The sequence below is a fragment of the Trypanosoma conorhini genome (assembly GCF_003719485.1).
Source record: "Trypanosoma conorhini strain 025E chromosome Unknown Tco_14.4_contig_00003, whole genome shotgun sequence".
Taxonomy (NCBI): domain Eukaryota; phylum Euglenozoa; class Kinetoplastea; order Trypanosomatida; family Trypanosomatidae; genus Trypanosoma; species Trypanosoma conorhini.
The window spans coordinates 52,658-72,665 of record NW_021704089.1 but is presented as its reverse complement, the minus strand read 5'-3'; the positions used below and the strand labels follow the sequence as shown (position 1 = coordinate 72,665).

The window sequence follows — 20,008 nt, the reverse complement described above, 5'->3', positions numbered from 1 at the left end:
GCCTCTCCCCGTCTCTGCCGTACGTGGCGTGGGACCGATGGATCGTCGCAAGGGGCCCGCTACTGCCGCGCTTGGCAGCAGCGGCAGCGGCGGCGACGAGCAGCCCGGGCAGAGTGTACAGCAGCAGCAGCCGCGGGATGCGGCGGGGAGGGAGGGCGCCGAGGAACCCGGCGGCGCCGGGCCCGAGCGGCAGCTGTTCTACCACGTGAAAATGAACGAAATAACGAACGCGCTGCTGGTGCCGGCTGAGATGCTGTCTGCGAAGCTGCAGCCGAGGACGTCCCTCGCTGCCGCGGAGGGATATGCAGCCTCGCAATTGGGCCGCGAGGAGGAGGGCGACCACAGCAGCGTCAGCAGCAGAAGCACCGGCAACGGAAAGTTGTGTGAGGCGATGCCCGCCAGCTTCTCGGCGCGGCCCAACCGGGGCTGCAACACGCTCAAGGCGTCTCTGCTGCAGTCCCCAGAGAACACGTATTACGTGGAGGACACCCTTGTGATTGGTTCCATGGGCAGGCGAGGTGGTTTAGTTGAGCGCGGCAACTCCGCTGCCAACGAGCAGCAGCGACAAGGCAGCCTAACATCCCCTGCGCGGGAGCCTGCTTCCAGTCCTCCGATACCCATTAAAGGCCTACCGCTTCCCGTGGTGCGCTCCCCCTTGTCATCGTCGTGGGGGCAGGGGAGCGAAGTGCCGTGCGGCTCCTCCCTGCGGGGGGTGACGTTTCATGTGCAACGACCGTCCCGAGTCGAGCGCGGCGTTGATAACTCCTCGGGGGACAGCGTGAGGCTTGAGGAGCCGCTGCTCGCGGAGGAAGTGAGTGCTGGAAAGAAGTCCACCGTGAAGAAGAAGCGGGTTCACTTTCCTGATAATGTGATCAAGTCCGTGTCGGTTGTCCAGGCAGACGATCAGCTACGGCTGCTTGTTGAGTACAACCGCCCGTGGTACGCCCACCTCGTACTGGTGGTGGCGAGCGCCTTCTTTGTCCTGCATTGGGGCTTCATCGCGTTAGTCACGAAGCCGTCGCCGCCCTCAGAGCGCATGGCCGCCTGCGCCGTCGTCTCATTTGTGGCGTTTGGCTTTGCCTCGGTTTACCTGTTGGCCTTTTTGGCGCTGACGTGGCGACCCGACAGGGATGAGTTGGAGTTTTTGATTGATTTTTCAAGAAATCGCCCGGTGATTTACGTACTGCTCGCCGGCGTTGCCTCGCAGCTCTCCCTCGTCGCCGCATTTATGTTCTGCGGCAGCATTGGAAGCCTCGTCTGCTTCTGCTGCATCCCGCTCGTCCTGACGTTCCTGTACGAGGAGTACAAGCAGCACGCCGTGTCTGTGCTCGACGGCATCGGGTGCATCCTCGTCGTCGGGTCCATCGTTGTCTTCTGCGTCGGCATTGAGCTCGAGAACGAGACGGAAATGTACGAGCGCATCGTGCCGGTTTGCATCGCACTCGTGGGCGGTGCGGCCATGGCGTTTTTCCTGTTTCAGGTGCGCACCGTGAGCCGCTCCGTGAGCAACTTGCTCGTCATGTCGTCCACCATCACCCTGGCGACGCTGCTGCTCCTCCTCGTCGTGTACGTCACGAGCGCCTTCACCGCCCGCATCGGCGCCTCCCACCAGACGCTGACGCAGATCTCCTCCGCGGACTTCCTCAACATCATCCTCGGCGCCCTCTTCCTCTTCCTCTCGTGGTTCACGTACCACTGGAGCTCCCTCTTCTTTGACCGCATGACCCTCTCCGGCAGCTTCTCCCTCGGCGGCCCCATGTCGCTGCTCGTCTTCCACCTCCTCTCGCTGCCGACGGCGTCGCTGCCGTACGAGGTCGCCGGCGGCGTCGCCATGGTGATTGGCTGCGCGCTGGTGCTCTACTCCGGCTACCGCTTCCGGCAGAACGTGGAGGTGCGGATCGAGCTCGAGCGTGAGTAGCGCCGCCAGCAACGAAATTAATTGGTGGCGCCGCGCGGCAAACAAGCCTTGGAACGAAGTAACAGAGTAAAAGCAAAAAAAAACACAAGCAAAAACTTAAAAAACAACAAGTCATTTGTTATGACTCCCTCTTCACTGCCTATTCCTCTCTCGGTTCCCCTCTGTCGATCTGAAGCGTGTGCCCAAGCAAGCGTCGCTGATTTTTTGCATTTTCACCGCTCTTTTCTTTCCCGTTTTTTTTTTGTTGTTGGAGGCTTCATTGCTCTGTTTGACTTGCTTTTTTTTTTGACCCTTTCCCCACCCACCCTCCTTTCCGTTCCATTTTTTTTTTTGCTTGTTTCCTTCCTTGCATGTTGATGTATCGCCAGCGTTCGGTTGAGATCAGCAGAGGCAAGGGAGGGGGGGAAGCAGAGGAAGGTGAAGAGGGAGAGAGAGAGTGTGTGTGTGTGCGATACACATCCACGCATTTACGCATACGTTCAGACGGAGGTGCGGCGGTAGCAGAGAGGAGGAAGCAATGGAGGAGCTTCTGGAGCGGGAGATTGAGGATCTCAAACAGCAGCAGCAGCAGCTTGAGCGGGAGCTGCTGGCCATGGATGAGTTAAGCAGCTGCACACAGAGTGGCAGTTTTGTGCTTGCCAGCGTGCCTCAGACAACCCCGGCGGGCGCTGCTGCGGGTGGTGAGGACGACGGCGCAGCTGGCGAGGGTCTGCCGCTGGGCGAGCGGATGGCGCAGCTGGAGGAGATGCGGCGGCGTTACCAGCGGGAGTCGAGTAGGGCGCTGCAGCGCTATTTTGACGTGGTGAGCGGCTACCCGCAATATCAGGCGAAGCGCGAGCGGCTGCTCAGCAGTGCTCGCCCCTTTTCCTTTGAGTCGCGGGAGCTGCAGAAGCAGCAGCGGATACGAACACGCCGGAGGGAGGCGGAGCGATGGCAGCGGGAGCAGGCGCTGCAGCAGACGCTGAACCACCGCTTCAGGGCAAGTCCTGTGCCACCCTCTACGTACATGAACAAGTACGATCTCATGGTGGAGGAGTGGCGCCAGCGGCGTGCCGCGGTGGAGGCTCTGGCTGTTGAAAAGGCCGAGCGGATGCGGGCAGAGACGGAGTTGGTGCGCCTCTCTGCGGAGAGCATGCGCCAAGTTCGTGAGATTATGGGCGTGCGGCAGCACGAGACGAGGGCGAGGAGCGCGGGGTTGGAGGCGCGGGACCGTCGGCGTGTGGAGGAGCTGCGCGAGATCCCGCTGGAGGTGAAGATGAAGCTGTGGCCTGCGCTGGAGGAGCACGAGCAGGTGCGGGTTGAGCGCATCAAGCAGCGTGCGGCCGCGCGGCTGACTCTGCTGAAGGAGGAGGAGGAGGCCCGGCGCGCTGCCATGGTCGAAGTCACCGCCCACGCGCAACAGCAGCCGCCGCAGCCACCGGTGGTGCCCGTGGCTGGACCCGTCGGGGCAACCGCCGCGTCTCCGGCCGCGCCGCAGATGATCATGGTGGGCAATGCCCCAGCAGCGACAACAGGAGGAGGAGGTGTGACGACCACGCAGACATCCGTGCCAACGCCGGTGGCTGCAACAGGAGCGGCGATTGCTGAGAAAGGCGCGGCGTCTGCCGCGCAACAGTCACTGAAGCGACGTGAAAAAGGCAGTGACCCGACGAAGTACAATCGCAACTTGACATTCAAGCCGAAAGTGCGTGGCGGCGTGCCCGACTTCAACACCATGTGGGCCGAGGATCGCCTGACGATGGCGGAACGAAAGCGGAAGTTGCAGCTGACAGAAGTGCAGCCCTTTAATCTGACGCGCTCCTCGAAGGAAGACGCCGTCAGGGGGCGTTCGGCGTTGCCAGCGAGGCGGGTTATGTCAGCCACACGCCGAGGGCAGAGGTGCAGGTCCACCACGAGTGAGGTGAAACCCACGCGGCCGACGTCGCGGGCATCGCGAGAGGTGAAGAGGATTGTCCCCAAGGGGACTCGCGCCCATGCGGTACGCACGCAGGCGGTGTTTAGCAAGTACCTTGGCGCAGCCGAGGCAAATGCGGCCTGCGAGAGCGCCCGGGATGAGCTCACGGCCCTACACGAAGCCTGGGAGCGACAAAAAGTTGTGAACACACGGTTGAAGGAGTACCTGAAGGGGACTTCCGTGAACACGGACGCCATCATTAAGGAGAAGGTGCGAGCACTGCGACGACGAGACCGTGAAATGGAGCGAGAGGCCATAGAACGACTTGGAGAAATGCAAAGACGTGTCGCCCAGATACCACCCATTTTTGTAGAACCCACGCATTTGAACGAGCTCGCGAAGGCCCGTGTGGAGACGGAAAAGGAGATCATGCAGATGCTAAAGGGGACAGGCGTGGACGTTGGGACTCTCACGGCCATACTGAGTGGCGACGGTAAAGAGGCCGTGGACGGCGGCGGGGCGACGACTATAGAGACAACTAATAGTCCTACTGTTGCAGGGGGCGCGACGGCGGTGGGGCCAAAAAATGAAGAGGCGTCGAAGGCGGGCGGGACCTCCACGTCGCAGGAGCCAGCGACACGGAAAAGTAGAATCTCTGGTAGCGACACTCGTAGTGACACTGACACTAGCAGCAGCAGCAGCAGCAGCAGCAGCAGCAGCAGCAGCAGCAAGGCTGCGGTCCGTAAAGGGAAGGCTGGCTACGAGGATGATTTTGAGGTCAGTTCGGGCTCTTCGACGGCATCGGTATAATAGAAACTCCATACTCTTTTTTAAAAAAATTTTATTGGGTTTGTTTTGCTTCCCTTCCTCTCTCTCATATACATTGGTTTTGCGTCGAAGCCCACGATTGGGCGTCATAACAAAAAAAACCCATAGAAACCAGACATATGCAGCACAACGAGTGCGCTGAGTTTTGCGTGCCTGGGCGTTTTCTCTTTTCGGGGGCGGGGGGATGCGCGAAGGAAGCGGGAAACGATCGAGGGTCCTCCGGGCTAAATAGACCGGGAGCGGGCGAAAAAGTGAGAACGATAGAAGGAATTGGGGGAGGCTTTCCCTTTTATGTGTGTGTGTTGTTTTTTTTTTCGTCCCTTCATCGTCGTTTTCACTCAAGTGGCAGATGCAGTTGTCTGCCGCGCCGGACCGCGCTGAGGCTGTCGCCGCTGCTTCTGTTTGCGGGGACGCGCGCTTTCAGCTGAAACCAGGCAGGCCGGGGGTGGTGCTTAAACTCTGCGGGAGCGATCCGCGCCGTGCCCGCCTGGCTGGCGGCGGCGGCGGTGGTGGCGGCGGTGGCGGCAAGAGACCGCGCGATTGCCGTCAGCCCGGCGGTGCGGGGGATGACACGTCAAGGGGTGCGGCTGCATCTGTTCTTCGCGGCCTCCGTGGCGCCGCTGCGGGACCGGTGCAGGGTGTGGAGCTGCGGCACGCAGAACTCACCGCGATTCACGTGGCACCGGAGTTCAAGGACGCAGGTGGGCAGTTGGGCGAGGCAAATGAGGGCGCCATCACCCTTTCAAACGTCGTTTCTTTGAAAATTTTCGCCGGCCTGCACACGCTGGACCTGGAGTGCAATCGCCTCGGCGACGACGGCATTACACGACTTTGCTTGTGGTGCCTGCCGCAACTGCGTTTTCTGAGGTGCTTATTTCTGGCCAGCAACGAGTTTGGTGTGCCAGGCCTGAGGGCTATTGTCAACTACGTGGAAGGGAAGCTAGCTGCAGTGCATGCAGCCACGCCGTCCACGCCTTCCAATGCTAGTCCTGCAGGAAGGCCGCAGCCAATTGAGGCTGTTGGCCTCACAAACAATCTGTTGTACTCCAACAAGCCCGAGGACGAGGGCGCCACGGTCTTACTGGCCCGTCTACTTCAGGCCTGTGGAAAGTCGCTGCGACGGCTGCATTTGAATCATGTTGGAATGCCGACGTCAGCCGCGGCGACGATGATGCAGCTGTGCTTTGCAGGTGATACGGAGCGGGCAGAGGGCTTTCCCTACCCGCAGCTGGTGATATACCTTAAGCAGAATGACATTTGCAAGGAACTACTTCATTCGATGCTGCGAACCCTGGGCGTGAGTGCAGCTGCGGGCAGGTTTGTCGTGTAAACCACCTTCCCTGCCTCTGGGACGCTCAGAGTGGACGGAGGGGGGCCAACAGAATGCGACTGACTCTGCGTCTCTGCGTCTGTGTGGGTGGAAAGAGGAGAGAGGGGCGTTGGGTCTCTTTTTTTTTCTTGTTGTTTATTTCTGTGTTGTGGCTGTTGTTGCTTCGGAGCCTCCTCCTCTCCACGCCACTTGCACTGCTGGGCCAATAGGGTGAGGGGAGTGAGGCGCAGCGAGGGGAACGCACACACACACACACACACACACACGCCGGAAAGGAAACGGCACAGGAGAAGACAAAAAGCCGATAGACGACGTAGCAAGCACTGGCGAAGAACACCGCCGCGACAAAAAAAAAATAAATAAATAAAAATGGCCGCCTCAATTCAGCAGCCGGCGCTAATTTACACCAGGGACGACGCGGTGGAAATATGGGACGAGGCCGACGACGCGTTGCCTTTTTTGTACCTTGACTTTGAGGACGAGGAGGACGAGGTTGGGGGGAGGGGGCAGGGATCGTCCCTGGAGAGGCGTCTGCTTTGCTCCTCGGTGGTAGAGGAGGCGCCGGGGCCCAACGCCCACGACGAACCCGGGGTGTCGTACAACGAGGCCCAAGGGACCACTGCAGGCGGAGGCCGAAGAAGCAGGAGACCGTTTCGTTCTCACTTGCCGCCTCTGAGTGAGCCGTGGCGTTTTTGGCAGTTGATTGTGGCTGCCTTGTGCTGCGTGGTGATCTCCTCGTCCTACACGTATAACCTTTACAATGGGCGGTTGCAGTCCAAATACAACTTTACACAGAATCAAATGACGACGATGGCAACGATTGGCGACATGGTGGGGGTTCTCATCTTACCTTTGGGGGCCCTTTACGACCGCTATGGGACGCAACCCATCTTTATTGTCGCCTTGACGTTATTTCCATTTTCTGGCGTTTTATATGGTTTGACCTTCGCAGACGCCCTTAACGGCTCCATTGCGGCATTCGCCGTTTACGGTTGTATGCAGTCGCTGGGGACCGCCTTGCTGGACGTGGGTGCCGTGATGACGATGCTCTCTATATTTCCTGCCGACAAGGGGGCAGTTGTGGCTGTCATGAAAACTTTTTCTGGGATGGGGTCTGCCATTATTGGCGCCATTCACTTGGGTTTTTTCCCGGCTGACAACGACAGCGACACCAGTCGCTTTTTCTACTTTCTCGCGGTCCTGGGTATGGTGGCTGCTTTTCTCGGCTTCCTCTTTGTGGAGGTACCGCCGTACATTATCAGAGGGAGCGAAGAGCAGGTTCTGACGGGGGCGCAGCGTAAGGAGCGGTATCGTATTCGGAGGCAGTTTTTAAGGCAGAAGGCCCCCGCAGCTCGGTTTGCCATTGGTTTTGCGGTGGTGATTATATTGACGTTTTTCCTTCCCATTCAAGGCGCCCTCTCGGCCTATATGGAACTGACGAGGGTTCATCATGTTGTCTTTGCTTGCATTTCCTTCGGCCTCTTGGCTTTTTACCCGATCATGGCACTGCCGTGGAAGGTGCTTGACCGGAATCTGCCGCTACCGCATGCAGGCAGCTTTTCAGGGCGGTCAAGTCACGTGGGCCGCTTCAGCCGCTTTAGCGTGGTGTCAAGGGATACGATGGACAGCATGGCGTTGGTGCGGGAGATGGACTACATTGCCCCGCAGTATCAAACAACGTTGAAGCAAAATTTAAAGACATTGCGGTTTTGGGCGCTGCTTTGGATGGTTTTTTCCGCGGCGGGAACCCAAATCGTGGTGATGGGAAACATGCGGTTCCTCTTCGGGGCTCTGGCGGGAAAGCCGCTGGACGACTCCTTTGTGGCGCTGCTGGTTGTGCTCATTGGCGTTGGTAGCGGGCTGGGCCGTATTTTGCTGAGCGGGCTGGAGGTGATGACGCAAGGTCGACCCGCGGAGGAGCGCACTCCTGTCACCTTCACGTTATTTGTCCCCTCCGTTCTCTCGGTGGTGGCGTTGGTGCTGCTGCTCGTGCTGCCAACACACGCGCTTCCTTTGCCCTGCTTTCTCATGGCCCTCGTCAATGGCTCCGCCGCCGCCGCAATCGTGATTGTCCTGCGCACCATTTTTGCAGCGGATGTTGCTAAACACTACAACTTCTGCTCCATCGCCGGCATCGCCTCCTCGCTGCTGATGAACCGTATGGTGTACGGCGAGTGGTACACGCGACAGGCGGAGAAGCAGGGCAGCACCTTGTGCTACGGCAAGCAGTGCGTCCTCATGCCCCTCTTAGTTTGTCTGGGGGCGTGCCTCTCCTGTGTGCTCGCTGTGGCCTACATTCATTGGGACTATTGCAGCTTTTGCCGCAAAATGCTCGAGTTGCGGGCGGAGAAGCTCGCCAGCCAAGTTTCCCACGCGGCAAATTATTCTGCTGGCAAAGGGGTTGGCACAAGCCACGGTGAAGCTGGCGCGGCGTTGGGCGAAGCGCGAAAGGTGGCGGAATCCACAGCGGGGACGTGAAGCTGGCGACGAACTCGTTTTTTTTTTGTTTCACTTCGCCCTTTTTTTTGCCCCCTTCTTTTCTCTCTCCCTTTTTTTTTTCTCTCCCCATTGTGTTTCTCAGGAGTCACGAGGTTCGTTGGGGAAGCCTTCAGTTGTTTACCTAAGCGCGTGTGATTTAGTTTTTTTTCTCCTTTTTTTTCTTTTGGTTTTTATGTGTGTGGTTGCGTGCCTGTCTCTCTCCTCTGTGTTGTGCATTACGCCTCTAACTGGACGCGCTGTGCGGGAGTGGGAGGGGGGAAGCGCGGCGAAAAACAACAAGCGCAAAAACGAAAGGAAGTGGCGGGCGGCGCCTGCGCCTTGGGGCGGAAGTCGGCTTCGCCCACAAGCGCATTATCGCCGCCGCCGTCGCCTTCCATGGGCCCGTTTTTATTCATTCACCGTGCAATTCGGGTTTTTTTTCTTTTTTCTTTTTTTCTCCTGTTTTTTTTCTTTTGTCTTTTTTGCCTTTGCGATCGATGCGGGATGTCTGCAGGCAAACCTGCAATGAGCCTGCAGAAACTTCGTGAGGCGCTGCTGCGTCACTCGCCGCCGCGACGGGCGTGCGGAGTGAAGGCCGCCAACGTTATTGTCGTTGGCAAGCGCATGGCCGCGGACGGGTGCGAGTCCATCGTTTCCCTGGCGAGCCCGCGGGCGGAGGAGCGGCGGCAGCGGCGCGTTGTCCTTCACGGTGTTGGCCCCGGCGACGTCATTCGGGCCCCGGCGCGCCACTTTGACTTCATCGTCGAGGAGCGGCGGCTGCCGGCGTCCGCGCAGCGCCGTCTGTGGCGGGGCCGCGGCGGGGGCGCGCGTGAGTGGGGGCGCCCCCGCGCCGTCGCGTGCGTTCACCACGCCGCGCCGCGCTCCTGTGCCCGGTGCCCTTGGATGGGGCTGGCGGCGGCGGCGTCGCGGGAGATAAAGGCGGAGCAGCTCCGCCGCGCCGTGGAGTCTGCGCTGCTTTCTTCTGCTCCTTCCCCCGCGACGGAGGGGCGGCCGGCGGGCTTGGCGCGGCCCCCGCCACCGGTGCGTTTTCTGGAGCCCTTCGATGTCCCCATTGTGGCGCACTCCATGCGCGAGGTGGAGTTTTGCTTCCGGAGGCCGTCCGACGACGAGGGGCTGCAGTCGGGTCTTGGGGAAGCCTCTTTCCCCGCCACGGGGAGGTTTTGTTTTTCACTAAGCGCAACGCACGCACCGGAGTGTTTTTTGGCCACGCCGGAGCAGCAGCGACTCCTTGTGGCCTTGAACCGGTGGGCCGAACGGCTTTCGCCACCCGTGCAAGAGTGTCTTCACACCGCTTTTATTTTGCAGACGCCGCAGGAAGGACTCACGCGCACGTGGGAGAGTGACCTGCACGTGACGCTGCTTTTGCGGCAGGATGCGGCAAGCTTCGGTGACTACGGCCCTTTGTGCTCTCCCTCACAGCCCGAGGGGATGCTTGCGCTGGCGGAACAGCAACTTGTGGATACGGTGCTCTCCGCAGTGCCCCTGACGAAGCGTCTTGGCATCGCCGCGGTTTGTAGTAATGGGTCCATCGCCTGCTTGTATCCACGTCCACGGCGTGTGGAGTTTGCGGTGGCGGCAAACGTTGCTGAAGTTATGGGGGTTGTACCGTGTGCTGCCGTTCATGGACCGTCAGGGAAGAGAGTGACGGCAAGTCTGCCGTTTGTGCACAGCACGGTCGCCGCCGCCCTTGGGTCGCGGGAACTGACACGCATTGACCTCTCATCCCCTTCTGTCTGGCGCCAGGCGATGTCGCCAGAGGCGGTGGGCTCCGTTTTACTCTCCCTCCTTGGGGACTTGCAGGGGGGCGGTGTTGTGCTGCTGCTTCCGGACCCCAGCCGCCGAGCCTCTGCGGAGGCGTCAAAACTCCCGCCGGCCGCGGGTTCACGGCTGTTGGCGACGGCGCTCTCGCAGTGGCTTGGCTGCGTCTCGACGACGGCTGTTGCGTATCTCGGGCGGGGTGGAGGGCGGGCGAGTGGGCAGGCGGCGGCGAATCACACCGGCTTGGACGCCGCGGTGTCCTCTGCGGGGAGCGATCCCGCGGCGCTGTTCTGCCTCCTCGACGGCGACACGGACGTGGAGGCGACGGTAAATGTCTTGCGGCACGGCGTGGCGGCGCTGCGTCACGAGCGGCCCCTCGTGCGCTCTACGCGGCTTGTGCTGCTGCAGCTTGCCGCCGATGGCGATTTTCGCCTCCTGGGAAGCGTCCTCCGCGGCGTCGTTGCCTGCGCGGAGGCGCAGTTTCATCTCGGCGTGGAGTGCGGCGTTGTGGACGTTGACCCCTGGAACGCCGCCGCCGCCGGCTACGCCCTGCTGCGCCTTGCGCCCCGCCCCGCCCCGTAGGCACGCCTCGCGCCCCCTCCTGCGCCGACGCACACACGCGCACGCCTCTCTCTCTCTCTATCTTTCTGTGTGTGCGCCGTGTCGGGCCGCCGCTCCGTGTTGGATTCCTCTTTCTCTCTCTCTCTCTGCCTTACACACACGCACACACACACACACACAAACCCTCTCTGCACACCTCCTCACGGAGCGAAGGAACCGACTATTCAGAACGGCAGCGCATACGCACAAGAAAAAAAAAGCTAACAAAAAATAAAGCAGACAAATAAATCTCGCTCTAGACCTGCAGAAAGCGAAATGTTGCGTCTGACACTTTTGTCCCGCCACACACCCCTCATTCGGTTCACCCATGCAATTCGAAAGGGGACCGTCGGCGTGGGGGGCGCCGCGGCTGCCGTGGCGATTCCGGTCTTGGACACCTTCGACGAGCTACCGGCGAGGTTCCAGCCGCACCTCTTCACGGAGGAGGAGATGGAGACTATCATGACGGGCGGCGCCACGCCCTACACGCCGAAGTCCCTCCAGCAACGCAAGGCGAAATAAATGTTTTTTTTTTTTTTTTTGCGTGTGTGGGTCACTCCTCGCTTTTTGTCGGAAGGAGGCGATGGGAAGAAGGAGGCGGCCATGTCTCTTATGCGTGCGTGCCGCTGGGCGCGCTGGGCCTGAGGGGAAGAAGAAGATGGGGAGAGGCGGAAAGGGACATGAACGTACAAATAAAGAGAGAGAAAAACAAAACAAAAGCAGGCCACACGTTGCTCGCCGCATGATACGACGTGTGGCTATTTTTTTTTGAGCGCGTTTGCTCTTTCATCTTCTTGTTTTTTTTTTATTGTTGTTGTTGTTCGCTTCAAAAATGACCTTCCTTGGGACCCCCGCCGACGCCCACGCCCCTGCTGCACATGCTGCTAGCGCCATGCAGCCGAGGTGGGTACCCTCCCCCCTTCCCCGCTCACTCTCTGTCTCTCTCTCTCTCACACACACGCACGCGTCGTGCGCGTGTACTGAGGTGTCTGCGGCACCGCCCCCCACTTGCACGCGCTCCACTTCTGCCTCTTTGCGTTTGCGGCTTTTGTTTTGCGGGAGGGGCGCATTCGGCCGGCTCCCACACACGTCGCACTGGGGTGCACACACGGGTGAAGGTGCCCCCCCACACACGTAGAGGAACAAAAGGAAAAGAAACTCGTCTCCAAGAGCGGTATAAGGCGGTGCCAAGGCAAAAGCCCAAGGGGATAGAGCGAGAGAGAAGAGCAGCTGTCACCAAGGAACGGCCCAAACTGGAAGAGGCGCATGGGGAGGACGAGACAATGAGCTCCAGGCATCGTGACCCGTGCAAGAGCCCTTCGTTGCGTGCCGCAACGCCGCGGACCCCGCGCCGAGCGCAACTGCGCGCGTCGTCAGAGTCAACCTCACCGAGGTGCAGCAGCGGCTCGGCGCCGGGCCTTATTGTGACGCGGGGTTTGTATAAAGTTCTTGAGGAGGAGATGCAGGAGCGACCTTCGGCGAGGCAGGCGAGCTCACGGGGCGGCGGACAGGGCGCTCGCCCCAATTTTCTCTTCTGCTACCTCTGTGGACTACAGTTCGGCTCCGCCAGCTTGCCCATCCATCAACCGCAGTGCTACGTCAAGAAGCTCATTGAGTGGGAGCGCATGGATCCGGCAAGGCGAGGCCCAAGGCCGCTGAACCCGGAGGAGCACGAAAAACAGATGAAGGAGTGGACCACGCTTGGTGGGGCCAGCGGCGCCAGCGCAGGAGGCAGACTGAGGCGCAAGCAGCTCGACCGCTTCAATGAGCTGCAGATTGAGCACTTCAACACGAATATGCTTTTAAAGTGCGGAAACTGTGGACGGACGTTTCTTCCGGACCGCTTGGAGGTTCATCAGCGTAGTTGCAAACCGGGCGCGGCAAGTGCGTCGCGGCCGGTAACCCGCCCATCCGCTGGCCGAAACGCGTGCGGAAACCCCCCGAGGAAGACACGGAGTGAATCTGCTCCTGCTCGTTCTAGCCCAAAGTCAACTGGGGCTGTGCCGTTGGACGAACGGCCATTGCCGGTCGCGGCGCAGGACGCCGCCCTGACAGAGACGGCGCGATCGTCTGCGCCCGCGACACCTCAACCGCAACCTGCAGGCGTTCCTCTTGTGAGTTCCGTCGCGTTGGGGAATGACTCGTTAGCGGAAACGCCACCTCGTGTGGATGCGCCGTTTTCTCTGCAAGAAGACACGGATGGTGATGAGGGCACCAACGTCGGTGGTGACGCCGCGGCTTCCGCTGCACCCGATGCACCAGATGCCACATCTTCAGTGGCGCGAAGACTGACCACCGTGAATGCAAAAAGTTCAGTCCAGCCGGAGGAGGCGCTGAGGGGCAGCGCAGTTGCTGTGGCGGTGGAGAAGCAAAGTACAAGTAATGAAGCCCAAGAAACCCCTAAGCAAAGCGCCGTTTCGCTGGGCTTGACGGATGACGGCAGACGCGAGAACCCTCCTGTGGACGATGCGTTGCCAAGTGCTGGCAGCGATGCCACCGACCCTGCGGCAGCAACAGCCGCTTTTGCTTCGGCCCCGACTTGGGATGATTCCCAACCGTGTGATGATGACGCTGCCGTACAGAGGCGCGTCGTAAAAATTCCCTTGAACAATGTGTCTCGCTTCAAGAACGTTGCCTCTCGCTTGCAGGCGGACTTGCATAAGGCGGAGGAGCTGCCAAGGTGCCGCTTTTGCAACCGAACCTTCAACGTTGGACGCCTGGCGAAGCACGAGGATGTATGTCTGGAGCGCAATAAACCGCGCCCCCGCAATTCCGCCTCCGCGGACCATCACCCGCTGGCTCCCGCTGCCGCCCATGAGGCAAACAAGAAACATGGACGTGACACTCCTCGTGGCGGGCGCACCGGGTCTGGGGCCGGGCGGCAGCAGCAGCAGCCGCCGCCGCCGCCGCCGCCGGAAGACGCGTCACCTCCAACCGCGTCCGCCCCCGGCGTTGCCACCGCAAAAAGTGCCCGCTCTCCCCCGCAACCTAAGAGCGGGACGGCGATGCGGCGTGGCTCCACTGAGGGCAAAAAGCTGCGATTTTGCTTTGAGTGTGGTGTAAAGCTTCATGCCGGGACTCAACGGTTCTGCGCGGAGTGTGGGACAAAACTAATTTTGTAGATTTTTTTTTTTGTATCTGTTTGTGCGTGTTTGTTTTCGGTGTCCTGAGGCAACTTACGTATACATGTCTTCGGCTTTGCCGCGCGCGCGTGCTAAGGGTGATATATATACACACACACACACATGCGCGGACTTATATGAGATCTCTCGCCGGTTTATGTGTGGGCGCCTGCAATGTTTGGGATGGGCCCACTTTTCCTTCATTTTTTTTTCTCTCTCTCTCTTTTGCTTTGCGGGGTGCCCACCTCATTCCTGCCGCCGCCGCCGCAGCCGCACGGAAACGAAAAACGAGAAAAGCAACGACAACTGAGGCCGAAGAGGCGAATGAAAAGAAAAGAAAAAGAAAGATAGAACGAAAAAAGGGGAAGGTAGATAAAACAGAAAAAAAAGCGACGAAAGAGAGAAAAAGCGAAAGAGAAATGAAAATGTTTGCAGGAAAAAAAACGAAAGATGTTCCGATGACAACTTGAGCCCCCCACACACTGCTGCTGCTGCGGCTGCGGCCGGGCACGGAACGAGAGGAGAGTGGAACTCACGAAGAAGCTGAGCGCGACGCTGTGCGGGAGGGGAGGAGTGAATGAAAAGAGAAGCTGAAAGGCAAAAAAAAAAGAGAGAAGTGAAAAATAAAAAAATAATAATCATAATCATAAACGAATTGCGGTGGAATATGTGTTCTTCTCCGCACGTTGTCTTTTTTTTTCTTTGCGCTCCTCTTCTTCAATGATGCACGCCACCGTTGGCGTGCCTATGCCTTCACGCACAGGAAAGGTAAGTCCTCTGCATGTCTCTTCCACCCGCCACAGGGGCCGTGGAGCTCAGTTCGTTTAAGCAGCACGTCATTCGCCTCCTCGCCCAGGGCAAACGGTTGGACGGGCGCTCCTTCGACGCTATCCGGGCCCCGCATATCCTTCACGACGACCGACAGGCGGCAAAGACAAACAGTCTGTTGGCCTCCAAGCTGTACACAGACGAGACGGGAACAAGCCTGGGTTGCACCGTCACCGGTGTGTTTGGCCCACCGCAGTCACGATACCCTGAGGAGGGTCGGCTTACGGTGGATGTCACGGCCCCGTTTTTCCCGAGCTACAGCGCAGTCCAGATAGAAGGAACACTGCATGAGGTGGCCCGCTTTGTGCGTTCCACCATTATCTCCTGCCTGGATCTTGCCGCGCTTTGCGTGATTAGTGGCGAGGCTTGCTGGGTTCTACGTGTGGAGCTGACTGTGATGAACGCCGACGGCGGACTCCGGGCTGCGGCCCTTCACACGGCTGTTGCTGCCCTGCATAATTTGACGCTCCCCAAGGCACGCCTTCCTAGTGGCGACGTGGTAGAAAGCAGGTGCCTGCGCTTTCATAGGATGCCTGTGGCTGCCACTATCGGCGTCTCGGCGGCGGCGGGTGACATGCGTTTTTTGCTTGACACCAACGCCGCGGAGGAGAGCGTGGCGGACGGGGTTCTCACGGTGGTCGTGGATGAGGCGGACGGAATTGTCGCCCTCGTGCATCACGGGAAGTTTCCACTGCTTGTGCCCGCCCTGACCGGGGCGATTGACATGCTGACGTCGCGCAGTGCAACACTCCGCTCGGCGATTCTCAAGTCCGGCAATCCCGCCGTCGAATGAAGTGGCGCGGCCGGAGACGCGGCGTAAGCGACGAGTAAATTTGGCGCCAGGGGAACACCCACAACAAAAAAAGGGGAAAAAGGGCACCCGAGCGGTGCCGTTGCGTTGTGCCCCCTCCCTTTCCTCCCCGGGGCACGCGGGTGCACTTCTCTCCCGTTCTATTTCTGTGCGTTGCTTAGGCCTTTTTTTTCTCCCTTTTTTTTTATTCTTTTTGTGCTGCGCGCCAAGACCGCGCAACGGGGCACGAAGGAGGAAGCAGGGGCGGGGGGCAGCAGGAGGCAGGAGTTAAGCTGAACGGCGGCCTGAGGGAGAGCACGAGCCGCGGCCCGATGGATGTTCTCACCCGTGACCTGCATCACCACCACCTGGCGCGGCTCCTCCACCTGGTGCCGCACCTCCATGCCGCCTTCCTAGAGAACTCCTTCCTGCTGCCGCTCTTCTTCTCGTGCGTTAGCTCCGCGGCCAAGCGGCACGCAAGGCTGCTTCTGCTGTGTCTGCAGCGGCGCTTTGGGTCTCTGTGCCCGCGCGAGGTGCACCTTCACGTTCTCTCTTTCCTGTCATTTCCTGAGTTCGCTGCCGCGCCTCCCGGCCCCATTCGCCGGCAACCGTCACTCCATGCCGGCAGCAGAAAAAGGGCACGCGCAGAGATGGAGGGGCCTGTGCCGCCGGGACACCCAAAACCGACGCCCACAGACGCGGCAGTGGAGAGAGAAGCGGAAGGGGTGGTTGCCGTGGACGGGGAGGAAAGGACACTGAAATCCTCGCCGCAGACCGAAACTGCGGAAGTTGAGGAAGAACCATCCGCGACGGAGTTCTTGTTTCATGTTCGTCCACCGGTAGAAGCTGCGCCTGCGAGTTCTGCGAAGACGACGACACATTTGTTTGTCCGTATGGTTTCCGAGTCCGTGCACAACGAGGAAACCATGAATCGTTTTTTTGGCCGTTACGGACAAGTATCATGCACGCTGTTGCAGCAACAAGAGCAACCGAAGCAGCAGCAGCAGCAGCAGCATCAGGGCAGTGTGGATGTGGGCCACACGGAGGCTACGGTGGCTGTTGTGCAGGATTTTATTGTTTCGGTTGACTCCACAGACAACGCCCTGAAGGCCGTACGCAGTGCTTACTACCCCGAGTTGGCGTTTATAGCGTTTCACAACCCCGCCTTTGACGCATACACTTTGGCGGATCTGGATCGTGTGCTGCACGATGTGTCTGTAGAGATTGTCGGAGGTCCACCGCCTGAAGCTGCTACCGAAGCGGAGGATGAAAAGGATGGCGCGAACGCGTTGCCTCTGCACGCATTTGTCCCTGATGTCGTGGTGGACGGTCTACCGTACTGGCTCACAGTGGACCAGCTGCGTGTTTCCTTCTCCGAGTACGGGCGCGTGGAGGACGTGCGCATCGCCATCGACGATAGGAGCGGCTCCTTCACGGGAGCCGCGCTGCTGCGCATGTCCTCTGTGGAGGAGGCGATTGCGGCGTCAGAGGGCCTTAACGGCGCGGTGTTGAAGGATCACTCACTTGTAAGCGGTGTGCTGGACGACCATCTGAATATTGTGTCGCTGCGTCAAGGCACCATCATTCGCCAGGCGGACGAGCTGCTCCCGGCGGACTACGACATCAGTGAGAACCACCGAAGGTGGGTGTGAGCACCTCAACGGAGGAGACGTCGCAGCACCAAAAAGAGAATCCCGACTCGTTTTTTTTTTTGATGTGCTCGTCTGCCGGTGTGTAATGAGTGGTCGTCGTAACCTGTTCTTTTCTTTCCGCCCATCCATCTATATATTTTTTTTTTCGTTCACAGACAGATTCTGAGGGGGAGATTCCTTCGTGTCACTGCAACTTCTCTCTCTCTCTCTCTCTGTGCGTGAGTGTGTTTCCGTGTGTGGGCCAGTCACTCTGCAGCAAGCCGACGCAGCGTACGTAGGCATCGAGGGCGCGGGTGTGGCGGTTGCATGCATTTGTTCCCCACAGGGCGGGTAGGGCATCAAAGTAACTCGTCTATTAATGCTCCGCTCTGCGCCGCGCGCCGGCGGCGCCTCCGTGGTTGCCGCGCTCAGCGCCGTTGAGGCGGTCCCACCTCGGTTGGTGAACACCTCTCAGCACGCCGCCTTCATGCCCCCCGTCTCGGCGCGGCAGTGGATGGAGCTCGCCATGTTTTGCCTGCACAACCGAAAGGTGTCTCAAAAGCGCCTCCTGCAGATGCTGGAGGACACCGCCAAGGCGCTGATGGAAGAAAGGCCTCTCCACAGCCAGTCTCCCGCCTCCCCTCCCAGCAGAGAGTGCAAAGGCACTGACGATGACGGCCACAGGGTAAGCGCGCTGTCTGATGCGCCCTCGACAGACGTCGTTTTAGAGTCTTCCGCCCCTTCCACACCACGACGGCAGTTGGCGGCAAGATTTTTTATGTTGGCTTCTTACCTTGGAATCAGGGGAGGAAGCGTCTCTTCGCTTCACGCCGGTGTGCGCTTGGCTGAGATGGCGGTGGACGCCCACCACTGCCCGCTAACCACCACCCACCTTGCATGGTCCTTTTACCGTCTTGGTTGCGTGGTGCAAGAGAGGGAAAGTCGAAGCGCACTGGAGGCGATGGCAATGAGGCTGGCGCGAGGCACATCTGGGGCCGGTACACTGCGGAGTGCCGCCTTTCCCACGGAAGTGATACAACTTGTGAAGCTTGCGTGGCTTATGGCCGTTCTTGGGGAGACGCAAAGTGCCTTGTCGCTGGTGCAGAAATTGTTGGGAGAAAATCGGGCGGATGCCAACGCGTTGGTGCTGCTTTCTCTCTTATATTCTGCAACTGGAGAGTACGACAAGGCCCTGGAAGTGGCCAACGGCACGGAGCAGTCGCACCCGCTGTACATTCCGGGAGGACTCGTGCTAACCGTGATGCGGTATGTGACGAACGACCCGCATCAGCATGGACGTGAAGACTTTGAGGAGCTGCTGGCGGTGCTTGTAGCACGCGTTCAAGCGGCGGCTCAATACACGGCAACGCGAGCGGGTTCGGAGGAATTTCCGCTTCCGCCAGAAATTGGCTTGACCGTCATTGCGGATGGGGGTTGGAGCAGCCACCTGCACGGGGAGTCTCGCGTGGCGGGGCACTGGGCGCTGCTGGCATACGTCGCTTTGGAGGTTGGCTGCCCCGCCGTCGCCGAAATCGCGGTGCGGGCAGGATTGGAGTACGTGAGTGAGGCGAAGGAGGAACACGGCAGGGCCTACGCCGACCTCGTTTGTTGCGCCGCGCGAATAAAGCTTGACCGCCTTGAGAAACTCGTGGACGCGGTTCGTCAGAGTCACGGCGCGGCAGGAATCGGTGACGACGTCTCCGAGTTGCGGGTGTTCGAGGACGAGCGGAATATGCAGGAGCAGCGAACTCTGCTGGATGAACCTGAGGTGCTCTCGCTGCGTACCATGCTATGTACAGCGCTTGAAGTATGCACGGCACACGCGGAGTCGTACGTCCATCTGGGTCGCCTCTACCTCCTTGAGGCCCTCAAGGCCAATCACCCGCAATCTCTCCGCGCCACATCTCTGGTCGAGGCGTCACACTACTTCCAATTGGCTATTCACTCCAACCCCGCCCTTGGCGCCGCGCACGAGGGCATGGGCCGCGTGCGCGAGGAACAGGGGGCGCTGGAGATGAGTTTGGAATTTCTCTCCTCTGCAGCAGAACTCGCCGCCCGGCAACCAGTGATTCCCTTCGAGAGGTTTTTGTATATTTTTCTCTGAAACAACGCTCTCTGGAAGAAAGAGGGGAGAAGGGGAGGGAAGCCAGGCGTGGGGTGGGGGCGGTGCGTGGAAGTGGGGTGACTCGTGCGACACTTTTCCCAAAATTTTTTGTTGCCTCTTTGCCCCCGCACAGCGGGTGCCCGAGAGTAATATTTAGGTGAAACACTCCGGCGGCCTGAGAAGGCACACCATAGAGACAGGCGGTAGGCGTCAGTAGTGGGTAGGGGGGAACGCCAAGGCGGGACGTTAAAGGCCACACAGCGAAGCAAGCGCAAAGAGGAAGAGAAACAACAATAACAGCTACGACGCAGATTTGATCATGCCCGCTCTTGGTATTGCGTGCTCTGGGGCCAATTACTACCGCCCCGCGTCGCTCGAAATTATGAAATACCGCTGTAAGGAGGCTCAGCCAGTCAATAAACCGTCGGAACACGAGGAGAGCGAAGCGGAGGTAGAAGAATCCAGCAGCTCTGAGACGGAGGAGTAGTGCGTGGGGAATACAAAGTAGGGATTGATGGCAGGGGCACCGTGTGAGTCATGCCTTTATGCATTTAGGAAGGGCGGGGCGGGATGGTGCGGCAGGTAAACCCCGCTTCCCCGCCTGCTCCGCTCACAGTATATTCACGCACGTGGGCTGGATAAAAAAGGGACTGAAGTGGAGGGGAATGCTGCCGCTGCTGTTGTTTGTATGTGTCTTGAGTGTTGC

General features: G+C 59.5%; 9 protein-coding genes across 9 annotated transcripts, besides 15 other annotated features; all 9 read left to right on the top strand.

Annotated features, from left to right (window-relative positions):
* Positions 1–37: 37 nt before the first annotated feature.
* Positions 38–1,918, top strand: Tco025E_00215 (uncharacterized protein; the record flags this gene model as incomplete). The annotated part of the gene is made up of 1 exon (XM_029367164.1): positions 38–1,918. The coding sequence occupies one exon, from the start codon at positions 38–40 to the stop codon at positions 1,916–1,918; it is 1,881 nt and encodes a 626-aa protein (XP_029232771.1).
* A 386-nt stretch (positions 1,919–2,304) lies between these two features.
* Positions 2,305–2,355: a microsatellite.
* Positions 2,356–2,435: 80 nt separating this feature from the next.
* On the top strand, positions 2,436–4,622 carry Tco025E_00214 (uncharacterized protein; the record flags this gene model as incomplete). The annotated part of the gene is made up of 1 exon (XM_029367163.1): positions 2,436–4,622. One exon carries the CDS (start codon positions 2,436–2,438, stop codon positions 4,620–4,622), a length of 2,187 nt encoding a protein of 728 aa, XP_029232770.1.
* A 367-nt stretch (positions 4,623–4,989) lies between these two features.
* Tco025E_00213 (uncharacterized protein) lies at positions 4,990–5,970 on the top strand (the record flags this gene model as incomplete). The annotated part of the gene is made up of 1 exon (XM_029367162.1): positions 4,990–5,970. One exon carries the CDS (start codon positions 4,990–4,992, stop codon positions 5,968–5,970), a length of 981 nt encoding a protein of 326 aa, XP_029232769.1.
* A 241-nt stretch (positions 5,971–6,211) lies between these two features.
* Positions 6,212–6,236: a microsatellite.
* Positions 6,237–6,339: 103 nt separating this feature from the next.
* Positions 6,340–8,448, top strand: Tco025E_00212 (uncharacterized protein; the record flags this gene model as incomplete). Its single annotated transcript, XM_029367161.1, has 1 exon — positions 6,340–8,448. The coding sequence occupies one exon, from the start codon at positions 6,340–6,342 to the stop codon at positions 8,446–8,448; it is 2,109 nt and encodes a 702-aa protein (XP_029232768.1).
* Positions 8,449–8,609: 161 nt separating this feature from the next.
* Positions 8,610–8,641: a sequence feature (A-rich).
* Positions 8,642–8,881: 240 nt separating this feature from the next.
* Positions 8,882–8,932: a sequence feature (A-rich).
* A 20-nt stretch (positions 8,933–8,952) lies between these two features.
* On the top strand, positions 8,953–10,809 carry Tco025E_00211 (uncharacterized protein; the record flags this gene model as incomplete). Its single annotated transcript, XM_029367160.1, has 1 exon — positions 8,953–10,809. The coding sequence occupies one exon, from the start codon at positions 8,953–8,955 to the stop codon at positions 10,807–10,809; it is 1,857 nt and encodes a 618-aa protein (XP_029232767.1).
* A 45-nt stretch (positions 10,810–10,854) lies between these two features.
* Positions 10,855–10,876: a microsatellite.
* Positions 10,877–10,916: 40 nt separating this feature from the next.
* Positions 10,917–10,936: a microsatellite.
* A 5-nt stretch (positions 10,937–10,941) lies between these two features.
* Positions 10,942–10,971: a microsatellite.
* A 381-nt stretch (positions 10,972–11,352) lies between these two features.
* Positions 11,353–11,369: a microsatellite.
* A 249-nt stretch (positions 11,370–11,618) lies between these two features.
* Positions 11,619–11,649: a microsatellite.
* A 105-nt stretch (positions 11,650–11,754) lies between these two features.
* Positions 11,755–11,779: a microsatellite.
* Positions 11,780–12,110: 331 nt separating this feature from the next.
* Positions 12,111–13,949, top strand: Tco025E_00210 (uncharacterized protein; the record flags this gene model as incomplete). The annotated part of the gene is made up of 1 exon (XM_029367159.1): positions 12,111–13,949. One exon carries the CDS (start codon positions 12,111–12,113, stop codon positions 13,947–13,949), a length of 1,839 nt encoding a protein of 612 aa, XP_029232766.1.
* Positions 13,950–14,203: 254 nt separating this feature from the next.
* Positions 14,204–14,223: a microsatellite.
* A 208-nt stretch (positions 14,224–14,431) lies between these two features.
* Positions 14,432–14,453: a microsatellite.
* Positions 14,454–14,548: 95 nt separating this feature from the next.
* Positions 14,549–14,600: a microsatellite.
* Positions 14,601–14,730: 130 nt separating this feature from the next.
* Tco025E_00209 (exosome-associated protein 2) lies at positions 14,731–15,570 on the top strand (the record flags this gene model as incomplete). The annotated part of the gene is made up of 1 exon (XM_029367158.1): positions 14,731–15,570. One exon carries the CDS (start codon positions 14,731–14,733, stop codon positions 15,568–15,570), a length of 840 nt encoding a protein of 279 aa, XP_029232765.1.
* A 329-nt stretch (positions 15,571–15,899) lies between these two features.
* Tco025E_00208 (RNA-binding protein) lies at positions 15,900–17,219 on the top strand (the record flags this gene model as incomplete). Its single annotated transcript, XM_029367157.1, has 1 exon — positions 15,900–17,219. One exon carries the CDS (start codon positions 15,900–15,902, stop codon positions 17,217–17,219), a length of 1,320 nt encoding a protein of 439 aa, XP_029232764.1.
* A 195-nt stretch (positions 17,220–17,414) lies between these two features.
* Positions 17,415–17,433: a microsatellite.
* Positions 17,434–17,577: 144 nt separating this feature from the next.
* On the top strand, positions 17,578–19,302 carry Tco025E_00207 (mediator of RNA polymerase II transcription subunit 24; the record flags this gene model as incomplete). The annotated part of the gene is made up of 1 exon (XM_029367156.1): positions 17,578–19,302. One exon carries the CDS (start codon positions 17,578–17,580, stop codon positions 19,300–19,302), a length of 1,725 nt encoding a protein of 574 aa, XP_029232763.1.
* Positions 19,303–19,347: 45 nt separating this feature from the next.
* Positions 19,348–19,382: a microsatellite.
* Positions 19,383–20,008: the final 626 nt, after the last annotated feature.